General features: G+C 36.3%; 1 protein-coding gene across 2 annotated transcripts in view; it reads right to left on the bottom strand.

Moving 5' to 3' along the window:
• LOC105451206 overlaps positions 1 to 22,545 on the bottom strand; it is a 78,998-nt gene that overhangs the window by 30,393 nt on the left and 26,060 nt on the right. The window contains exons 3-5 of one of the 2 annotated variants that reach the window (XM_011691508.1): positions 5,499 to 5,686; positions 5,053 to 5,217; positions 4,569 to 4,710 (exon numbers count right to left, since the gene is read on the bottom strand). In XM_011691508.1, the coding sequence (XP_011689810.1) occupies positions 4,569 to 4,710; positions 5,053 to 5,101 (191 nt within the window). In that variant the 5' untranslated portion in view covers positions 5,102 to 5,217; positions 5,499 to 5,686. Of the gene's footprint in view, positions 1 to 4,568; positions 4,711 to 5,052; positions 5,218 to 5,498; positions 5,687 to 22,545 lie in introns of those variants that run through there. The other variant, XM_011691510.1, reaches the window with a different exon arrangement.

Here is a 22,545-nt window from a genome sequence, read left to right on the forward strand (position 1 = left end):
CTCTCGTGCCTTTTCGCCGTTACGTAAAGCCCTAATCTCACCGGCGTAAGTGCATGTTGGACTTTATATAACGAGCACTGGACCGTCTTATCATAGCAGAGATCGATGCTATGCATTTGCGCAGTGCACAAAAGCACTCCAGCCGCTCGAGTGCATTTAGGTAAACGTACGCTGCAACAGGCCCGTCTGACCTTCTCATGTTCGCGTTTCAATAAATCAGCATGCGAAATGTGTATCACCAAACGTGTCTCTCTCGCTTTAGAGAGAGAAAGACAGAAAGAATCAATTTTTCCGCAGTAAAAATGCCTACGAAATTGTTTCTGGTTTATGATCAATGGAAATTTTAATATTGCTTGTAAATCAAACTTCAGGAGAGAGCAAATATAATATAAAATTATCACTATCTATTTTATATATACATAATACTATAATACATAATTTTCAACAATTTCACGTTTCAAAACTGCAAAAAATGAGAATATTTTTTAGCTAAATATATTATATATTGAAAATGTATTAAAAAAATAACTTTAAAATATTCTAACTCTAAAATAATTTTCGAGAAGTGTAAATTGACACAATCAATAAATCACGTCCAATAATAGAAAATAACGCTCGTCACGAATTTGATGCTCTCTTTTGTTCACGAGATTTGCACGAGTTGAATTCTGTATATTTATATACATGTACATAATATATGTATATGTATATACATATACATATATGGTATTCCATATCATTATTTTAATGTGCATTGCCGTCCGTAAATCTCGTGAATCGATCGTGAACCGATCGTTCACCGTTGCCTCCACATTTGTGTGAAACATATTTATGTCAACAGAGTATAATAACATAATAATTTCGAGTTCATTAGCACAGTCGTGTTGCGTACACTGTATATAATTTATTAGAAATTAATGGTTCTATAAATTTCATCCGATAATATTAAGATTAAAGAGAAAATAAAAAATTATTACTTAGTTTATATAAAAACGGTATAATATTTAAATAGTGATAATTTTAAATCTTACGTATGCTGCTCTCTAAAATTCGCTTCATGTCATTTTGTAATATAATCATGTTAATATAAAAAGGAAAAGAAGTAAACACGTAAAGTTGTTATAGCCCGAGTGCTGTTACGACATAAGCCTTGCATTTCGGTATAGCAACGCATGCGTGGCAGCGAGCGAGCGGAAATTGCAAGACTGCAAGCTTGCGAATTGCGAGCGAGCGAGCGCGAACGATGGTCGTATGGGCAAAGTACATCTGACTTCCCATGATCAAATATGGTCCGATCGCGCGATAGGACACCAAATGTATCTAGCACGTATAATAAAGTGTTGAAATGTGTGTGTGTGTATGTATGTGATTAGCATGTGACACCAAAGTGAATACTAAACTAAATGATAACTTGTTAATATATAAGCCATTGACAGTAACTTGTGCAAAAGTTTATTTTAAACAGGTGCGGAATTAACCCTCTCGCGCATGCATGTCACGATAAACTCGATTCCTCTGCCGCATATGTACTCGTAATTCGTTTTAGTGAATCGGTTAAACTAGTTGCGTACGAATTACTGCCGGAGAGAGTTTCATTTCTTAGCGAAATAAACTGGTCGATAAAGCACCGCTAAAAATTACTTTTAAAATGTCAACTAGTTATTTGCAAGGATATACATATCTGTACAAAAAAAGCTTATTTATCCCAAAGAAAATAGCTTGTTATATTTTACGTGGTTCATTCTAGAATAAAAGCAATTCCAGAAAGCACTTTAATTGTAAAATGCAAAGAAGGGACTTTAAAAATTCTGCATTCTAGTTCGTTCACCGATGGCACTTGCATTTTTACGATATTTTTGTTGTTGTTGCGTTATCTAGTGCATCTAATTTTTTTTTGTTTTATGCGAAATAAAGCCTTCTAGGCTATATTTCTGCTGGAATCAAAATAAAAATTCTGCAAATTACATTACTGTAATATCAGTTTTGATACTGCTCTATTTTATTGCCATTCAAAACTATATATTGTTAATTTTCGATAAAAATTAAATGTTTTATAATAATATTGGACGATATCTCATTTTTTATTACTTAGCTTTGCCACTAATGTAAATTAGAAAACACTAAACACAAGAATTTAGACATTGAACGTAGCACGGGTGAAACCATCAATATGTATCATGGAAAATGATACATCTGCGTATAGGATGGGATTATCATATATGTATATATTGTACTAGTGATAAACGAAGCATATGGTCTTGTTTATTTTTTAATTCGTGAGTATTCGTTGTCTGACGCATTTACATAATTGTTCTAATTAACGAAATTGTAGCATCTATATAAAGAAGAATAAGATATATTGCATCTTTAAGTTTTCATAAATGTAAAGCTTAATATAGAAAAATTGTTCTGTCACAAAATAAAGACTTTATACATACAATATACAGTATGTTTTATTATTTTTTTCAATTTAAATAATTGGCTATTTCACGGAATTCAAAAAATTCTGTTTACGGTTTTAGCAAATTGCATCACTAACGAATTGAGTTATTAAATTAAGGAATTTTGTTGATCAACAAATATGAAATAATTAAGTATAAAAAAAGTTTTTTAGACTTTTATTTCAAAACATTATATCAAGCTCATCTTAAGAAAGTTAATAAATAAAATGATAATAGATCAATTCTGTTGATCCAATTAAAATGCCATACAAAATATTTCAAAATGTGCGAGTTCGTAGTTAATTGTTATATGTCACTTGTTTAAAATGCGACGTATTTGGCGAACACTCACGAGTTAAAGCACAAGAAACTTGTCGTTTGAAGAACAAGCGGGATATACCTGTCGTCATAATTCCTGTGCCGCAAAAAGAGGTAAAAATCTCAATTAATATTGAGTCCTCTTTGAATTGACATGAACATCGATTCAATAGATTCACTAACTCGTCCCGTTTTACTATTCCTACAAATCTATCTCTAAATCTTCTACCCTACTGTGTTTCATCTGCACATTTCGGTGCATCTATCGATCCGGTCAAAGCAAACACATGCGGTTCCACAAATGTGTTCCTAGAATGTGATTCTAAAATTGTTATCTTAGGCACGTTTCGCTCAAACATACGGCGTGTGATTCACGCATTAACATTAAATTATATCCGCTCTGGAAATCTTATTTTGTAGCAAAAGAAAAATCCATATAAGCAAACTTGAAATCTCGCTCTTTTTTTTTGTACTTTTATTAATTAATTGCCATTATTAAAAAAATATCATTTAGGAAAATGAAACATTTCTCTAATACTTTAAAGCCAAAATTATCTTTATCTATCATCAATGTAAAATTAGATAATAAGTTGTTGAGTCAGGCTTTATTTAATCTAGCTGACAATGAGTTTAAGTCGCGTAACAATAAATAATGTCACAAAATAAATCTTTAGATTAAAGAAAAGAAGACTAAACAACGATAAAAATAGATTCAAATATGAATGAAGATCAAGGAGAGAATAAAAGATCTTGCTCACTAATATTTACAGAACACATACATGTATAGTTTTTTATTGATATTCACACGTGCCTATCAAACTCGGCGAATTAATAAGCGAAATAATAAATGTGCCAGTAGAATAATTTCGCCTTTGAACGATAATATATAGAATACAAGCGGTTATATCCAGAGAACTTAGATGTTCTCGGCGATTAAAGGAAATTATCGATGGCGTGTAATATGCGTGCTGTTGTTATTAAACGCGACATGCACGAGACCAGCCACACGCGTGTCACGCACAACCCCGACCTGCTTATACTGTCCCCTCGACCAACCCTTGCCCGACAGCGCCGGTATATCTGGCGCAGACTGCAACATTACCGTGTATCTGTCGTTGTTAAAAACTTTTTACACACGTATACACCCTTATCCCAGATTCAATAAACCTAAATGCCTGCAATGCGGTATTTTGTCGCGATCCACGAACGTATAAGTGTGCCGACGTTTCAGGTACGTCGGTGTGTACGGGAGGAAGAAAAGATTCAAAAGTAGACGCGTAAATTCTCGAGCGGATGAAAACGATGTGCGTCGATTTCTCGAAGTTGTGTGGAACAGGGCAAATGTGTATGAAAATCTAATTCCGAGGAATTATCGATCGCTTTTTTTGTGGACGAGCAAATTTTTCTCGCTGCGTAAACGATGAAACTCGCGCACGTTGTTGAACGTTGCAGAAGGAATTATCTGCGATATTAAGAATTCAATTCAATTAAAAGACTAGAGAATTGATTTTGAAGTTGAAAGAGATTCACATCGATATTACGCGATAATCTCACAATTTCTGCGAGTAATTTTCAGGTTTTTGAAGAACAATAGTTAATAAATAAAAACCTCGGTATTACGACGGATGCAATCAGCAGATGAACCGTTTTATTGAAAAATTTCCATTTCTCTCCGAAAGGACCCAATACCCGATAGAAAACGCGAGACCCCTTGTGTTTTTATTCGGATGCTGTCGGCGAAATAAAAATCTGAACCCTTCCGCGCGCGACTCGCAATATAAATATGTAATCAGAATCGCTGGAACGCACCTGGCGTCGGTTGGCTTGTACGTGACGTCGTATTTCTCGACCTGCTCGACCTGGCTGGTGCTCCAAGACACGCGCACAGACGTCGGGTTCAGGAACATCACCGTTATGTTTTCCGGGACGCCGGGAATGCCTGTCACCGAGCCTGCGAACAATCAATATGGAGTACCTGTCGTTATACAGTAATATCCGCTTGTCGAGACGCCGATTATACTAAAACTATTGTCGTTTCTTTCAACCCTCGACCGATCGGGAGAATGAAGTTTCTTTCTTAGAGAAATTTCACTCAATTGTACTTTTTCTTAACTCTTAACATTCAACCGTAAATCTTTAAAACTGTCTACATTAAAATTTCTCAAATGTCTTTTAAATTAGATCTTTTGTTGTCTTTTTTGCGGATTTTATACGAATGCAGTTATTCTTTGTTCTCGCTTGTTTTCTCATAAAAAAAAAGAGTTTAAGCACTTTTCGTTACTTTCTCACTTACCTACAAATCCAGCTCCTTGGAGGATTAGTATAGTGGCCCAAAGGACCATGCCGCCAGGATGGCGGGCCGGATGTGGACCGCGTATCCTTCCGCACACGTGTCCGTCTCCACTTCTGCTTCTTATTGTAGCCGTGCGTCTTTACGGTGCAAAGGCAAGACGTCAGTCTGCGCAAACAAATTGACGCGAATCTAATTCGGACTCTAGAAAAGAATTTGTTTTCCAAAATTTCTAACAAGATGTTCAATATCGAAATGTCGACTCAAAATTAAATGAAAAAAAATCTCCTTTGAAATAAAGCGAAAATTAAAAGTCCTACAAATCCTTCAGTTTTTAATCCATTCCGTAATTATGTCTCAATTATTTTTTATTATAATAGGACGGTCGATGCAAAGCTTTTCAGAAGAGTTTGAAGAATTTCTCATCTCAAAAGCACGATGTTCATTACCTGTACATGCACCTTTTCAAGCGTTCCGTGTCTTCTATCCCCCTTTGCCGTGCTGCATCCTTCCTCTCCGGCTACGTCATAACAATGATAGCGCGAGATTACCGCTTCACAGTGCATTATTCAGCCGTGCGTTTCATTTGCCGATGGTATTCCCAATGATCCGTATGCGAGCTCATCCTAGATTACAGCTGCAATAATGCACAAACGTACCGTTAATTCGTGAATAAATTTACGTATCTCTTATGAAATCATTATACGTTTAGAGCAAACCAGCTGCATAATAATCAGCAAACATATAATTGTTTGCCTAGAGCAAAATGATTTGTTTTGGATATTTCCGCTGGAGAAGCAGATCAAAATAGTGGCGAGCACAACAACACTTCAGTTATATCTAATTAATACAATTAATTGAACGTAGTACAGCTTATTAATATAATTTCGCGTAATCCGTTTCGACTTAACAAATCATTGTTAAAATATCAGCTGTTTCATTCACGCGCTTTAAAAAATTTAACAGCTATGAGCATCGCAATGCACGGTTCTATGATAAAAAATAGTATAAGCAATTAACACCTCGATTAATTATTTGTGTTTAAAAAGACTGCGATTCAGACGTTTCCCGTTTCGCGCACTCCAGGGGTGGGAGGAGGAGGGGTTGCACTCGCGGTGAATTCGAGTCGAATAATTGGGGCACGACTGACAATGAGCACACATCCCGCAGAGCCTCGCGTGGCCGATAAGAATCGCGTGGAACCGACAAAAAAGGACCGCGGATATCGTCGGGTGTCCCTGCAGCAATTTGCGCGACTGTCTTGCACGAGTCCTCTTGTACGGAGGCGCCGGCTGACCTTTTCCTACGGATTGCGTGGCCGCGGTGCACCGCGGCTGCGGTGCCGGGTGCCGAGTGGCGTGCCAACGAAAATACAACAGACAAAGTCGCGTCCGGTGCGGCGCAGCGCGGCGCGGTGCGGCGGTGCCTATGCGCTCGGCGAACCGCGGGCTTGCGAGCGACAAATGGAGCTTGCGGTTTGCATTGGGCCGCCTTTATACTCCGGGGCGGCCTCCTACGAGCGCGTTCCTCGCAACGGCGGCCTCGCGCGTTCAAACACAGTGGCGTAAAGTCGTGGGAGAGAAGAGCTTGTTTAAGTTGGACCCAAGTCCCCTTCCGCCACACCTGCACTCCTTCCTTATCCAGCTTCCGACGAGAGATTCTCGAAGGAAGCGAAACGCGTCTGCGATATGAAGCGCGCGATAAACGGATCATCTCTTGACTCGAAACACTCCCCCCTCGACGACAGCGGCGGCAAAGTTATAATCAACAATTGTGGAAGTCACTTCAGTTGTATTATAGTTTCAAAACTTAGAAGTGGCAGTTACTGTAAAGTGCTTAACAATTATAAGATAATGATATGTTGTATTGTGTACATATATTTATGCGTAAGTTATTTTTGTATTTGTATTTCTAACAGATACATTTTTTTTATAAAATCTTTTATTAAAAAATTAATTTTTTTATTAAGAAAATTGAAAAATGAAAAAAAGACTTATTTATCTAGCAGAGTTTACGTTGACGCGCATTTACATGTCGTAGCCTGATCAAATATTAATGATGTAATAGAAAATTCAGTAAGTAACTGTTCTACTTTGAATACGAATCGCATAATCGGACGCTCTATGATTATTAAATATTTCCTATCCCGTAATCGTTTTAATTATTACATTATAAAACATGTTTTAGAATTACGTGTTCACTATTGATACGCCGTCCCGCGCTTTATCACGCTTCAATTATTTATTTTGCGATTTTTAACTCCGACACATTGAGGTCCACCTACGTGCGCGCCAATGACTGCAACGACTTACATGCCGTGGAAAATATATTTTCATCGGGCGGAGAATGGTCGGGCTTTCTCTTTCAAGTCTTTCACGAGCATCGGAGCATTTTGCCGTGCCTGATAGAGCAAAGCTTCGCTGTGTATAGAAAAGAAAATCGTTATATTCTCTGTGGCCGTATACAGTATTACCAGCCAAGCGACACAGACTAAATAATCTGTCGATTAAACAATATTAATATTTTTAATAAAAAAAAAAACGTGATAGAATTTTAAAATTTTAATTTCCGATGAAATTGTTGAATTTTCGGAAAACGCAATCGAAATGTTACCACCCAATTGGTTCAATATTGCTTCCGGTAGAAGTATAGAACGCGTAACTGCTCTCCTACGTACGATTTACGTAGAATGTGACGTCGGACTGGAACGATAATATCTTTTTATGTACGACTAGAATAATAATGGAAGAAACTAGGGCACTTGCAAATCTTCATGATCATAAAGAGGAGAAAAAAAAGTAAGCGTACGTATGGATAACCGAAACGTCGTTTTGCAAACGAAGCGAAACATTTTGGAAAGGAAATATTGTAAGCGTGATGTATTTAATATTTCCGTTGATAATTAATACTTCTGTTAATAAACATTTTAATGATATCCGAATGTTTATTTCATTTCGTGCGTTACAATGGAATTGAATGAACGTTCACGCAATACAGCGAGCTTTAACGATTTCGATAAACAATTAAATATATTTAAATGTAATGTATTTAGAGCAATGCGCGAATATATATTTGGATCTTTAATTACAACATGTGTGAAAAATGTAAACAAATTCGAGAGTCCGGACCGTCGGGCGGTCCGCGTGGACACTCAGGAAAAGGGTCCCCGAAAAATGGAAATATCCGTCAACCCGTTCATCGCGCCGTTTGTTACTCGTACATCATAATCGAAAACTGACGTCTCACGAGAAATAATGGCCTACCGAGTGACACTTGCTTTCCCTTATTATGTTTCACATGCTAATATACGCGAAAACAAATTGCGCGCGTATCGCGCGACCATAAATTTTCGGCTGCCGTGCGCGGTAAAAGGCACTTACAAGTTATATTTACGTTACACACACTTGGGCTACTCACGAAATTGCACATATGTCTAGTCTGCATTGCGGTAAGAGTACTTGCGGTCTCCGCGATCGAATCGCGACTAATTAAAGTCCTCGAAAATCTCTCGACATCTTGAGATGGAAGCAGGCATCGTGTTGAGGTATTTTTGAATGCATATCTTGTTTCGCTTTAATAAAAATACTATCATATACATCAAGGATAAAAATATATGCCTTGGAAGTTTAAAAATGTTTCATTATTTATTTTAATAATTAAGCATTAATTATATGTATATATATATATATAATATTGTTATATATATATATATATATATATATATATAAAACAATAAATATTAATTTCTTTTTCTTTAAAATACTATTTACAAAAAATGTTAAAAGTGGTTCAATCGATTTTTACGTCGATCTTTGTTGATTAGAGGCCGTAAGCAGACAGGAAATGCAAAAATCACTTTTCTTCGTGCGATATTGGAAATTTTCGTGGAATATCGTTTTATCTTCTTTTATTCTTTATTTTTAAATAAAGCATAATAAATTGAATAAAGACTCGTTAACCGGAAGGCACGTTTTTCACGACACGAAACGACCTCGTTGGCGATGCGCGAATTGCGGATTCTGCAATCTCTTAAAAGCGATCACTTCGCGGCCATTCATCTTGCGGGCTGCTATTTCGAGAGAGAGAGAGCTTGCGAGACGTCGACCACACGCGACAAGTTCGACGACTTTTCCCTGCCTCGCTCCCCCTCCCGGCCGCTACCTCGTCGTTCCAACGACTTGGCCGGATGACGAGCGCTTGGCGCGTTGCATAACATACCGCATAAATCTGCATCCGCAATTAGTTGGATTATGCATACGCTGACCCCGTAATAGCAAGGAAAAACACCCCCATTTTTAATCTCTCTTTCTCTCCCGTCTATACGAAACACGTTAGTTAGATTTGTGTCAGTTTTGGAATACCCCGGAAAGACACACCCCCTATAAAGTTCGATGCATAATCACGCGATTCTGCGATTTAAAAATGTGTGCTGTCATGGGAAGACTAAATATCTCAAACGAACATTTACAAGGTATTCGATGAGTGCAAAATATCACAAAGGATTACAAATTTTTCACATTTATTATAGTTATTAAAGAAGCACGTATGTTACACACTAGCATTTTAATTGTTGTGACTTAAATTAAATACAGATTATAAGATACATCATAAAATGCAGAAACAGATCAAATATTCTTATGCTCAAAGTTCGTATAATCCATTATTTATGTACCGATCTTTTGTAGCATATGTTATTTATCTTATGTAATGATAACAAAACAAATATGTTATATAAGTTTTTCTTGAATTTTTATAAAATTAATATTATTAATGCAAATTGTAAAGAAATAAAATAAATAATTACTTTATCAAATCCAATAAAACTAATAAAAATTTAATTAAAGAAAGCTCAAAATCAATATAAAAGAAATTGTATTTTATATTTAAATCGAAAATTTCAATGGAGTCCCCTCTAGCTGTCAAACAACGCTGTTCAAGGATTAAAGGCATTAAAATTGTAAATAACATAAAGCAGCGAAATGATTGCCTACGTTCTCTGTCACGTTCTCTGTCACGTTAAACACGAGCGACAGGAAAAGTTCAAACGAATAAAAAATAATACGTATGTAAATTTCATGGCAGAATAAATGGAAACTACAGAGAGAAAGAGAGAGAGAGAGGCGAACCAACACATAGGTATGTTAATCGAAAGAAAAATATCACTGTCCTAAAAGATTACATAATTCCCCGCATACGTGTGTGTTATGCATACACGCCAATAGGACGGATCGATAATTGCCAGTCCCTTATTTTTTCTTACAATCTTTTCAAGCGTTTCGTGCATCACATCGGCATTCTTTATGTGCTCTATATTTATACGCGATAATAGACTCGACGGATGGTGGTTAGCGCGATGCCGGTATAAATAGACGAGTGACTGTTGCTTGCTCAGCGTGGCGAGAGAAAAATAAACGTCCGCGTTACCGGCCGATTTTCGTGCCTTCACTGCAAACGATGTAATGTAATATATAAAACGTGCGTGGCAAGATACACGAAGTAACACTCTCAATCCCGCGGAGCGGCGATCTTGCGCGAAATGCGTCGAGTTTACCGCGACAAACTGAGCTACGAGCGCACTCGGGTCTTTTCGTTAAATTATTTCAATTAAATAATATCGATACTACGTTATTTCGCCGTCGTAATTGTTCGCACACTAATTAAACAATTTCGGAATTGTATGGTAATAAATGTAATAATAAACTGCGCTGACACGTGTTACCGATATCGAAAAACTGCAGCACTGTCATTAAAATTTCTCGACTATTAAAATTAATTTATTGAAATATATTCGCTAAAAAATGTTATTGTCGTTTCGAGTTGTTGCACGAGTAACGCTGTAATGTTTACGTTAAGGTCTGCTGGTCTACGTCAACGAAACTGTGCTTTTACTTCCCCTTTAAATTGCGTTGCCAATTATAGTTAGCTGCATACTCCAGACACATACAGTTATAGCCGTCGACATTTCTCTAATTTAACATTGGCGCCGCGCCGGTTAATAATTATCGATATATAGGAACAATTAAAACAATAGAAAAAAAGCATGATATAAAATATGTAGTTTGTAACGTCAATAGGAAATTATTATTCTATTATTCCTAAGCAAACTTTATACAGATTTTTAACCTTTTACAAACAATCAAATTTTTAACAAATCGTAATGTAAGTATAATAAACTATTTTTTTTGTAAATAAGAGAGTTAAAGTTTAATTTGTGTAATAACATTTTTTTAAACTGCCACGTTTATTCATACATGCATTATGAACTACTAATGATGAACAAAATTTCAAACAAATTTTTTTAACCACTCAGCTGTAAAAGGTCGATCTAACTTTTGATTTACAAACAGTTAACATTCAAACAATTTCGCAAATTCAGCTTTTTATTAATTACGGGATATTCTGAATTAATGGTCATTTTTAGCTGCTACTTTGATATTTAAAAAAATACTTGATTTCACGTAGACTCTTATCAATTATATATTATGTAAAATCTTTTTTGAGAAAGTAATTTAAAATTTAATGCTGCCAAGATATTTATTAAGAAATTGAAACAAATGATACGCATGCTTGTAAATTATTTCTAAAAAAAGTTTGTTTCCAAACTTGTCAAAGAATCTATCATTACAATTAACAGTTAAAGATACTGGAACAATGTAGATACATCTTATTAGATAATTTATATTATATTATTGTAATTAAAATTTAAAATATTTTAAATCTTCTACCAGAATGAAGTTTGTATTTTTAGTGAAAGAGCCATTTATAGTAATATTAATTAATATTAATAAATAATTTTTTTTTAATGCTTTTATTCATTTATCAAGTTGTACTTTATTTATCATAGCTTTATCACTGAACATAAATTTCTAATTATGGTAGTAATTATTTTATTAATGTAGATAGCTCTGTGCGGTTTAGTCAAATTATATGTATACCATTTCTACCGCGCAGTAAACTAGGATGTTGCAGCGGTTAATATGGTAAATACGTTTCCACACTACAATCATAATTTACCAAATTTAATCGAAATTCTGCCACACTATATTTCTCCAATAATCAAAATGTGTATTGAATATATAAAAATTTTATAAATGTTTTAAATCCTTGTGATATTTATGTAGAATATTATTATTTTGATATCTCAATTATTTTTATATCTTCATTATTTTCGCACGGCAAAGAGAAAATTTCAGAAATGTGTGTAAAGAGCTCGCCAACCTTAAAAGTGCTTCTTAATACGTTTCCTTTTAAATGTCACATTTTTAGCCGTCGAGCGCGTCACGATTGCTAACGATAATTGAAAGGAATAACTTCTCCAATTCGTCATCGAGAAAAGCGAATTCATTAGCCGTCGGAAACCATCATTTTGCGAAGCGTATTTATAGGCGAGCCGCCAAGCAAACTTACGGCAAAAGTGTTGTTGTTACCGAGAATAGCATAGAGCGTAATTTCTACATCGATCGCGAAATATCGCAACGTAATATCCAGCGCGCGGCAATTTCGCGGCGATACCGAATGAAGAATGTGGTTCAACATGTATTTTACGATTAATTCCAGTAATGACACAACTTTCCGTGGAACGTGGCGACTGCCGATGATAACTGCGACAGCAAAACCTAATTTTCAGAAACTTCAAGCACACGTTAACGATGTTTCTGCATGCAAAGTCGTTAGTTACGATTGCTTCATAAGTTTTCATAATGGTCATATATTTTTTGTACATGCTATGTACGCTATGCGCATAATGTGTGCGACGGTGGTTGAAATTGGATGAGACATTTGTAGCGAGATATTTTATTCATACAAACTTTCTTCCCCTCTCGTAATAATGAAATATTTAAGACTTATTATAATAAAATTGTGTATATAACAAGTTACTCAGAAAAGAGTAACACACTGTTTAATTTGGCTTTCGTTTTAATTTATAAAAATATTTTTAGTACAAACTGCCTTTCTTAATGTGTGTTGGATATATTTTATATTTAATTAATAATTATTATGTAAGAATACTTAATTTTAATTAAAAAATATGTTATTTTAAATCAAAAGTTTTTCTATAATACTAAAATTATTTTTTCTTGTAACGCAAGTAGATTAAAAACTCATGTGAACTCGTCGATCGATTAAATTTCCGATAATGATAAATGAGAAAGTCGATTTAAATTCACTTAATTTTTTACAATATTCGCTTAATTTTTTACTCGTTCATTGTTTTCTCATTATAAGAAAAAAAACGTTGCTTCTGGTATTTTATCGAAAAACAATGAAGTATCTTATTATCGATAATAAGAATTATAATGAAAAATGATTATGGAAGATGATTATGAAACGATAATGGATTTCTTCCACTCTGCTTTTCATAGATTCGATAAACTCCCTTAATGATACTTTTTGACGAATCAAAATTTAATAAAATCAAACATTATAATTTACTGCATTTAATCAAGCATTTTAAGACTTGAATGCTTGCTTCTTGAGTCTTTCAAAGCACCTTGCATTCATATAGAACTTAGTCTCACAATCAGTCTATAGAATGCACCTCCATGTTTTCAATTTTCTCAGTACACAGTGCATCCATTCTTCATTATTACAAGGACTTATTACGCAACACATCACTATTATATTATGCATCGCGAAAGATTTCATAACATATTCAACGTCCGCGTGGAAACGCGATGTCGAATTGAATGCCGCGCCGCAATTTATTCGAGACCAACTTTCTGCTTTAACATACGAAGCCTGCCTTAAATCCACCCTCTCGAAATTTCCCTTATTGCGCCAAAATCCGCAATATTACCATCACGGATGAATGCCGCGCGGATTACGAACGGAACATCGCGAGCAATTAGAGCGGTATCACTTTGGTTTTACTTTCAAATGCACGTTTCGATTCTCGAACGACGAAATACGCATTCCTCCTCCATTCCGAGAAATACGAAAGACGACACTATTTCCTCGTAGTTTCACGATTGAAATTTTTCTCCGTGTACTTCTTTTATCTCACAGTCGAGGCTGAAAATAGGGGAAATTCTCGTGTAAACGAGATATCGGAACACGGAATCCCAAGAATCGTGAAATGAAATGTCGGCGTTTCACAATTCACTTACACGACACCACCATTTCCCGCTATGGACATATCATGCGTTATGTATCCCCCCTCCTCCCCTTCGGACATTCCGTCGCTCATCCGCCACGAAGCGGTTTCTCGTATAAAGTCAATTGCATACACACGTTTATAAATACGATGTCCCGCTTCGTCGTTTGTTGCCTAGTGACAGTTACGATCGGCGGTGATTACTCATTCCGAACACGCGTGCTCGCACGATAGCGGGAAAGTATTTCGGGACAAGTGTATTTTTGACGTCGCGCGCAAAGTCCAGCACGGACTTGATTACAAGTGGAGCTTTCAATAACAAGACTCCTACTTTGCTTGTCTCTATAAGAAATACAGGAAAGAGCTAATACGTATTAATTTGTAAAGATGTTAGACATATTAATAAACATATAGAGATTTTAGACTTACAAAAATATTAGACAAGTAATTTGTTAAGTAATATACATACACACATAAATTATGTTAATATTTCACGTCGTTCTCAGCTGTATAAAGTTAAACTCCTCCCCTCTCTCACCACTGTGAATTCAAAATGCGACCATTAACACTCGATTGGTGGTCGTTTGGTAGTATTTAGTAGTCCATTCTTAATAATTGGTAATCAAAGTTGTAAATAATAATATGAAAAAAAGACATACGGTGTCTTCTTTTTATATTATTATATTATTATTTACAACTTTGACTATCTGCAATCATCGAGAATGAACTACCAAATATCAGTAAACAACCACCAAACGAATCCTTAGAGTTACAATTATACTTACGCAGTCTGGAAAGTAATATTTTGCGAAAGGAGGGGATAACCTCGCGCCCGTGTTTTTTTTCATATTATTATTTAAAATTTTTGACTACCAAATTTGGCAAATTTCGAGAATGAATCAAATATACTATCAAACGACCATCAATTGAGTGGTAATGGTTGTTTTTGAATTTTCAGTAGTGAGGGGGACAACTTCAGACAGCTATCGTATTTTCTCATGTAACGGGAAAGAATGAATAAAAAGAGAGAGAAATTAGAGAAAACTTATACGTGTATAGTACTTATTATATATGTGCACTTCGAAAAAGTTACATACTTGTTTCAAAAAGTATATGCACTGTGCGGTAGCGCCGTTATAAATTTTTCGGGACGTTAACGTTCTTCTTTCCGCGGAAGTAAACGAGGCGCGTTAAAGCGCGCGCATTAACTCGGAAAATAATGCGAGCGAAGAAGGATGGCGATTAAACAGACACGCGCCGGGGATGCGATTAATATTCATTCGCGCGGCTTTTAATGCGCGTCCTTGTTTTTCAGACGATTTCACGCGATGTGCTCGCCATGATTCAGTAATTCGTTTTCTCGGTATATGAGAACGCGGTAAATCAACCGGATAAATCCCATTCGAAACGAACCGCCCATTACATCAAATCCGCTTGTTATTCTGACAAATCTGCACGAATCTTGCGAGATTGAGCCTTGAGAGAAGGATTCGAAAAACGGTTACCTTGTAAGTCGAACGCAAATACCTTAATTCGCGAGAGAGCGAGAGGTGAAGAGAGAGGGAGGGAGAGAGAGAGGGAGAGACTGCCATGTGTCCCTCGATTTAATTTATCAGTGACAGAAGTCCTCGCCATCCGTTCCTTTTCCTCGGTATTTTCGCGCTATTTCGTTCGACGTTCGATTTTCCTGAATTACGCCACAAGATTGATTCCATCAATCACGATAAACAAATAGCTATTTCCTGGCGAGCATTATATACTGGATGACAGAAAATGTCTAGAAAGTAATCTCACGTTTACGGTATCAAAGCAGAATAAATGCACATATAAAAATATGCCTGAAACATCCACGTAAACTACATAAAATTTTCTAATTGTAACTAAAAAATCTTGAATCTTATTAATTACATAATTATAACTTTACTAATTCGTGCAATAATCACATTGATTTCGCTGATATACACTTTTTCAGACAATAGTATGCTGTCCGTGTTACACGCGTTAATGGCACAGTTGCAAAATTGATTGCAAAATAAATAATACCCGATAACGTTCGACATATGAAATTTTGAAGAGAAATTATATAATTTATTACCAATTTTATTAAATATTGCCATCCCATTATATGCATACGATATTATAAATATAAGGATTTGCAAAATATATTTCGAAGTTGTAGGAAATTGTCCCATATTTATTCGAATGTCTTATTTAATAGAGTATACGGAAAAAGGTTTGCGATTTAAAGTCGAGTTTCCCCTTTCAAGACTATTTCCAATTCTCGTTGACGGCAATTCGCGCGATTTGTAGCATCAAGCCGAGATCCTTGATATACATCCTTTATAATATCCGATATCGGATCGGGGCAATCGGTGTGACGCGATTGCCAATTGTATACCGATCTACCCACCACTTGTGTGTGCCCCTTTGACCAAAGATTGATTGATTGCCCTTACGTGTGCGACGCGTCGTAATTGCATGTGTCAAACTTTGCGACGTATTCTATATCGGTTGTTACTTTTTACGAGTGCTCGTTTGCGAGGAAAAAAGAGAACTACTCTGGTGGTGAAAGCAAATGAGAGTTAGTCCGAGAAGGACGAGCTTTACGAGGCCGAATTTATCAATCGCTGGATTAACCGGTGGAGCTTTCGGCCAATATATATGATATATAAATGTTGCGATAACGCAATTCCAAGTGAAAATCGCTTAAAATTCTTTAAAGTTGTTTTCTCTGGAAACAAAACTGCGTTTGCAAGATTTTTTCTCTTGTAAAGAAAACATTTTTTAACGCGGAAAGCGCTTTACTGTACTGTCATTATTTCGAATATTTTGACTTGTTGATGCATTTCGAGCTAATTGTTTTCTTAATGCAAATAATCACGTACTAGATATCTAATTATAGACAGCGGAAAAAGCAGGGATTTTTATTGTTAGAACTGCAAGAAGTTTTGAGATTCGCAGGGAAGAAAATTCGAAAAATTCGAAAGGAATTTTTCGTATTTTATCTTGCTAAAAATACAATACTATTTTCTTCTCTTTTACAATAGTTTCGAAGTCGGATTAAATGACAAGTAAATGATCGAATTTCCGAGTGAGTTATTACGAAAACAATTTACTCGTGCGGTTAATATTTATCTGCATGCGTGAAAACTCGTGGTCGCGCCATTCCTCGATTTTACTCCTGCCGTCGGCGATCACACGGCCTGCGCGAAGGTTTGCGGTGACGTAAACTGAATGCCGTCGTTCGCAGTGACCTCGCAACAGAGAATAAGGGCGCTGTTGACATCGCGCATTTATGTAGATTAACGCGTTGCATTCGAAATTGAAGCATTCGCATACCTGGCAATATCTCACCTCTCTTAACATATCGCTGAGAAATGGAGAGAGGAAGAGAAACAGAGAGAGAGAGAGAGAGAGAGAGAGAGAGATGTTTATATATATTATATACTAAACCCCTGACAAAATGAAAGCAGATCCTGTTTTGCTTTTAAACACCAATTCTTGTAGTTTACGAAAGAGAAAGTTCAGGGAAACTTTAAGCATTTCAAAGTCCAATGGGAAACCTATTCGAAGAACGATGCTTTGATCGGTCGGATAAGGATGCTCTAAGGAGAATTCTTAGTAAAAACTTCTGAGAAGCAATTAGAAATTCTTGAGTTTCACGTTGGAAGTCAAGAGTAAGACCGTCCTACCTGTGCATTGTTCTCACTGTTATATAATTATGTGATCGTCCTTCAATCCCTTTTGCAAGCATAATTCCTCAAATTCCTATTAACACAAAATGAAAGTTTTGTATCTTTGCAAAATTCCATTTCACATTTGTTGTAAAGCCATGAAATACTTGCACAGACTCTACTTCCAAAGGATTCACTGTTTTTATTTCAATAACAATTTTACTAGGTCAATCGATTTATATAAACATTTATCTTATAATTTGCTTCATGACTTGCATTATATTCTAATAATGTCATCATTATGGTATCCGATTTGCTTTCCCTTTAGCAGAAAAGAATAAAAGTTAAATATAAAGAGGAGTAGTTAGATATCGCTTTTACGTCATAATTGATATTTTTTAAATAATAAATTATTGAAAATTAAACAATTTTGCAAACTTTAGAGGTACAAAATCCCTTAAAAAAAGGTAAATCTTAATAGAATTTTAACTTTAATCGCTAAAATATTTAGTGTTAAAATTTAAAAATTGCAGGGGTTTGCAAAATACAGGATTTCTAATGAAATTGTTATTACAAGAAAAAAGTCGTTGTTGTTAAAAGTTGGGTCTGTTAAAAAGTACAATCTTAAAAATGTAAATTTAATGTAAATTTTATGCAATAATTTCTACAGTCCAATAATCTATGTTTTAAAGTCAAGTTTGACTGAATTAAAATATTGAAATGACAACGAAGCTTTCAAGTTATGACTAATTGAATATGAATAGTAATTATGAATGCCTTTGAATGCAGCTAAATAATAAAAGATTCATTCTTATAAATTTAAGTTTGTTTTAATCCCTTCAGAATCACCTTTCTGTGTGCAGATTTTCAAATATCACTTTAACTACGTAATACTGAATTATAAAAGCCATAACGATAATTCCGTAACGAATCTTCTTTAGAGAATGATCCTCTTCAAATTTGTCGAACGAGATATTCTGTACGTAGAGCGGAAATGGAACGGCAAGTTATTACACCGCATGCAAAAGATGAAGAGATGAGCGCGCAGAGACCCAACTTTTTAACGCTTTCACGAACTCCCTCTGACAGACCCTTGAATGACCGACTTTCGTTTTCCGTGTAGCACGTAAGAGACGTCTAAAACTTGTCCTTGTTATACGCAAGACCGCCAGGTACGGTCGACGTTTCTCCGAATGGACGCAAATGTCGAGTACACCGACGGTGCACCGCGCTAGTACGCGTCGCCTAGGCGATGACACGTTCCTACTCTCGGGACGCGAACGAATTCCGACCAGCTTCTCTCGGCCGTACCCATGTTAACACACGGGCGCCCAGAGGCGCTTTCCGCTCTCTTGAATTACGGAGGAGTGGTGGCATTTGCTATACCTCGGTGTTGTCGCGTTGTCGCAACAACTCCGAGAATCTTCCATCAAGAGACCTACGACAAGCGCGTGGACTATCGCGCAAAGGGATATCACATACACACACACACACACACACACACACACACACACACACACACACACACACACACAACACACACACACACACACACACACACACACACACACACAACACACACACACACATATATATATATATGCAGCTGCCCTTCTTTCTAAGCTTCCCAAAAAGACCGAAAAGAATTGACCTAAGAGAAATTATGTTCTGCAAATTATTTGTGCGCTATCCTTACGAAATATTTTATTTCGTTTAAGGCCTGGTTTATATGCTTCGGTCAATCCTAAAATCCTTAGATGTCAAATAGAGCTGCAGTCTTAACCAATATCTGTATTCTCATTGGATGAATTTTAGGATTTTAAGATTAAGACCGAAGCATAAACCACAAGCCTTAAGATCTTTATTACATTCTAATCACAAAATGTTTTTCGGTGTCTCGTCAGTTTTGCACGCTTTCGCGAAAATTGACTCGTCAAACGCATTGAGCCGACAAATACGGTAAAATCCACGGTGAGAAATCGGCTTTCATCGCACAAGTAGCAGCTCTCGGAACATGCGTTACATTACCAGATGCATGTACGTGCATGTTATTACCACCTAATTCTACAAGTTGCTTTGCGGTTGTACAAGATGTTTGAGGACTCAGACTGGCTGCAGATACGGTCTTGAATTAATGCTTCCGTCGGGAATTGCGCGCACAGCGTGGGATTTAATACAACGTGATTGTCCAAAGTTCTAATGGTAATTATCGCAGAATCAGGTATGCGCGCGAGTGAGGCACAATGAACGAGCCGTCTCTCTATACACGGTAGAAATTGACTGACTGGTCGATGCAGTCTGCATTCCTCTGTGCGGATGTACTGGCGTGGAATTGATTCGTAGAATTGGACGTCATGGAAAAGGCTATTGAATTTTCCGCGATGGGAGTCGAAGTTTTTTTTTTTACCGAATGTAATTATCAAAGGGCACGGGGCCCGCGGAAATAGGAGTGCAAAAGCTATACCTACTTGCGCCTCCCTCGGGTTTCAAGAAGAGAGGAAGAGAAAAAAGAGAGTTCATTTAAACAACATCGCTTCGCTTAATTAAAATTTCACTTAAACGATGCGCGATAAAAATGTTGCCTTGGATTAATCTCACTATTTAATAAAATATATTTCATGTAACGTCAGCACGCGCACATGTACGCATGATAAATATAATTAGTAGTTTATATTAATAAAATTTCGTACTATCATTTATCGTTAGCATACATTTGTATTTTTCAAACGATAGCGAATATTCGAATAATAAAAAAATTCATTAAATTATTTATTTTATTTCTTGTTTTAAAAAAATTGCTTGAAGCATTTTTATATATTTATATCTCTTACGGTTGCGATGATATCACATTTGAATTCATATTCGTCTCTCGCGGTACTGTTTCAACTACTCGATTCTCTTTATAATATCATATAATTGTAAAAGAGAGCACATACAAAGTATTTTCTAATTTTCAGTTGAGAGCAATTCAAAGAGATGCGATATCTATACTTTGTTCAGCGACAGATCTACCCTTCGCGCATAAGAGACAGCAAAACGATACCCAGTAAATATGACATACTTTAGGTTCTATAAATAAATATCGCACAGCAAGTTTTAAACTTTAAAATTACAACCTCCGATATGCTACAAATAATTATTAATTTTTATTCATGATTATTTACTTTCCGTGTTAGTTTTCTTCAAAGGATATAACTTTAATGGTACCTCGATATACATATAATTTTTCTTCCATCGCGAGTTTGCCTGGTAGGCAAACTCTAACTTTGTCAAAATTGCTGACTGGTAGGAAAATTCTAACTTGAAAAATTGTTCGACAGTATTATTTTTAGAATAAATAATTACTCTGATATCATCCGCTGGCACAGGCCATTAGCAAGCTGCATAAGCAATACGATATGCTGTGGGAAGAGGGAGGCTTCTATGCGCGAAACGAGTTTTTGTCCAACCCCCTTATAGTAGCTCTCTCGCTGAACAGAGTATTGCTGAACAGAGCTGAACGATTTTACATAACTTTGCAATAGACCTCGGGCTTTGAATCAAAGAGGAACAGCTTTCACTCGTGCGTATTAAATGCAAAAATTGTTGAATATTCTAATTGTAAGATAGCAATCCTCGTTATAAATAGCACGCTGCTAAGCGGTTCTAAGCGGATTATTGGATTTTCCAGGTAGGAGTGTCCTCCTCGATCTTACCAATATGAACGTAGGTTTAATGCGTTAATTAATCTTCTCTCGCGAGAGAAATTTTAATAAAATTGTCAAGGACCGCTCGCCGTCGTAAGCTTACCAAGATTACATCGGGACAACACCTATTTATGTAACGGACTTAACGTCGCGTCGCGTTAATTGCAATAAGAAGATGAAACGCTACTCTGCGCGATTTGCTCCTAAATCTCATTAACCTAATTATCATTTCGGCCAAAGATGCCACGAGAGATAAAGTTCCCCGTCCGTCGCAATATTTTTAATAAGCGAAAGCGCGCGGACGCAGTCCGTGAGGGGTAATCCATGCTCGTTGCCGTTCGGCGGGGCTGACTCAGCGACGGGACGAAGATAGATGTGTGTTGCCCGCGCTTTTGAGCGTGAAAACCTCCTTCTGCGACAGTAACAAGGCACTTTGTGTTCCGGGAAAACGACGGAAGCCTCGGGAAGCGAGTCATACCGCAAAAAGCTCGTGTGCCCTCGCGCATAACGACGCGCGAGTGAAGCTGTGTAGCCGAGAATCTCTTGTGTAAGCGCCCCGCTACGAAGCGCGGGTAATTGAGGCGATGGGTGCAAAAGACCAAAAGCACGTCCCATTTTCCTATGTTATTTAAAATAGATAAGATGTATAAAATAGATAAAATAGATAAGATAAATAAACTTCTTTTTCTTGCGTACGAAATTTTCTCTGTTCATCTTACATAAACGAAACACACGTTATCGATTGTAATTTCTGCGAAGTTAACACCCTGTCTCTAGAATTTCGATACAATTGATTTTAACTCTATGATCCTTTGATTTGCCTTGAATATTCGTTAAAAGAGAAGGAGAAGCTACTTAAAACTTCGAAGAAATTGTCTCGCGAAAAACTTTCACGCTCACGGAAATTGAGAAAATTCCACAAAGTTAAAAAATTGAATTTTTTTATATTTTTTATCAATGTGTTCATCACAAAATTTTTTTTAAAGCGTATCAGATTAGATTTGGATACTGATGCGAGTATGGGCGTAGATATGGAGAATTA

This window comes from Wasmannia auropunctata, unplaced genomic scaffold (genome assembly GCF_000956235.1).
Source record: "Wasmannia auropunctata unplaced genomic scaffold, wasmannia.A_1.0 LD336053.1, whole genome shotgun sequence".
NCBI classification, from domain to species: domain Eukaryota; kingdom Metazoa; phylum Arthropoda; class Insecta; order Hymenoptera; family Formicidae; genus Wasmannia; species Wasmannia auropunctata.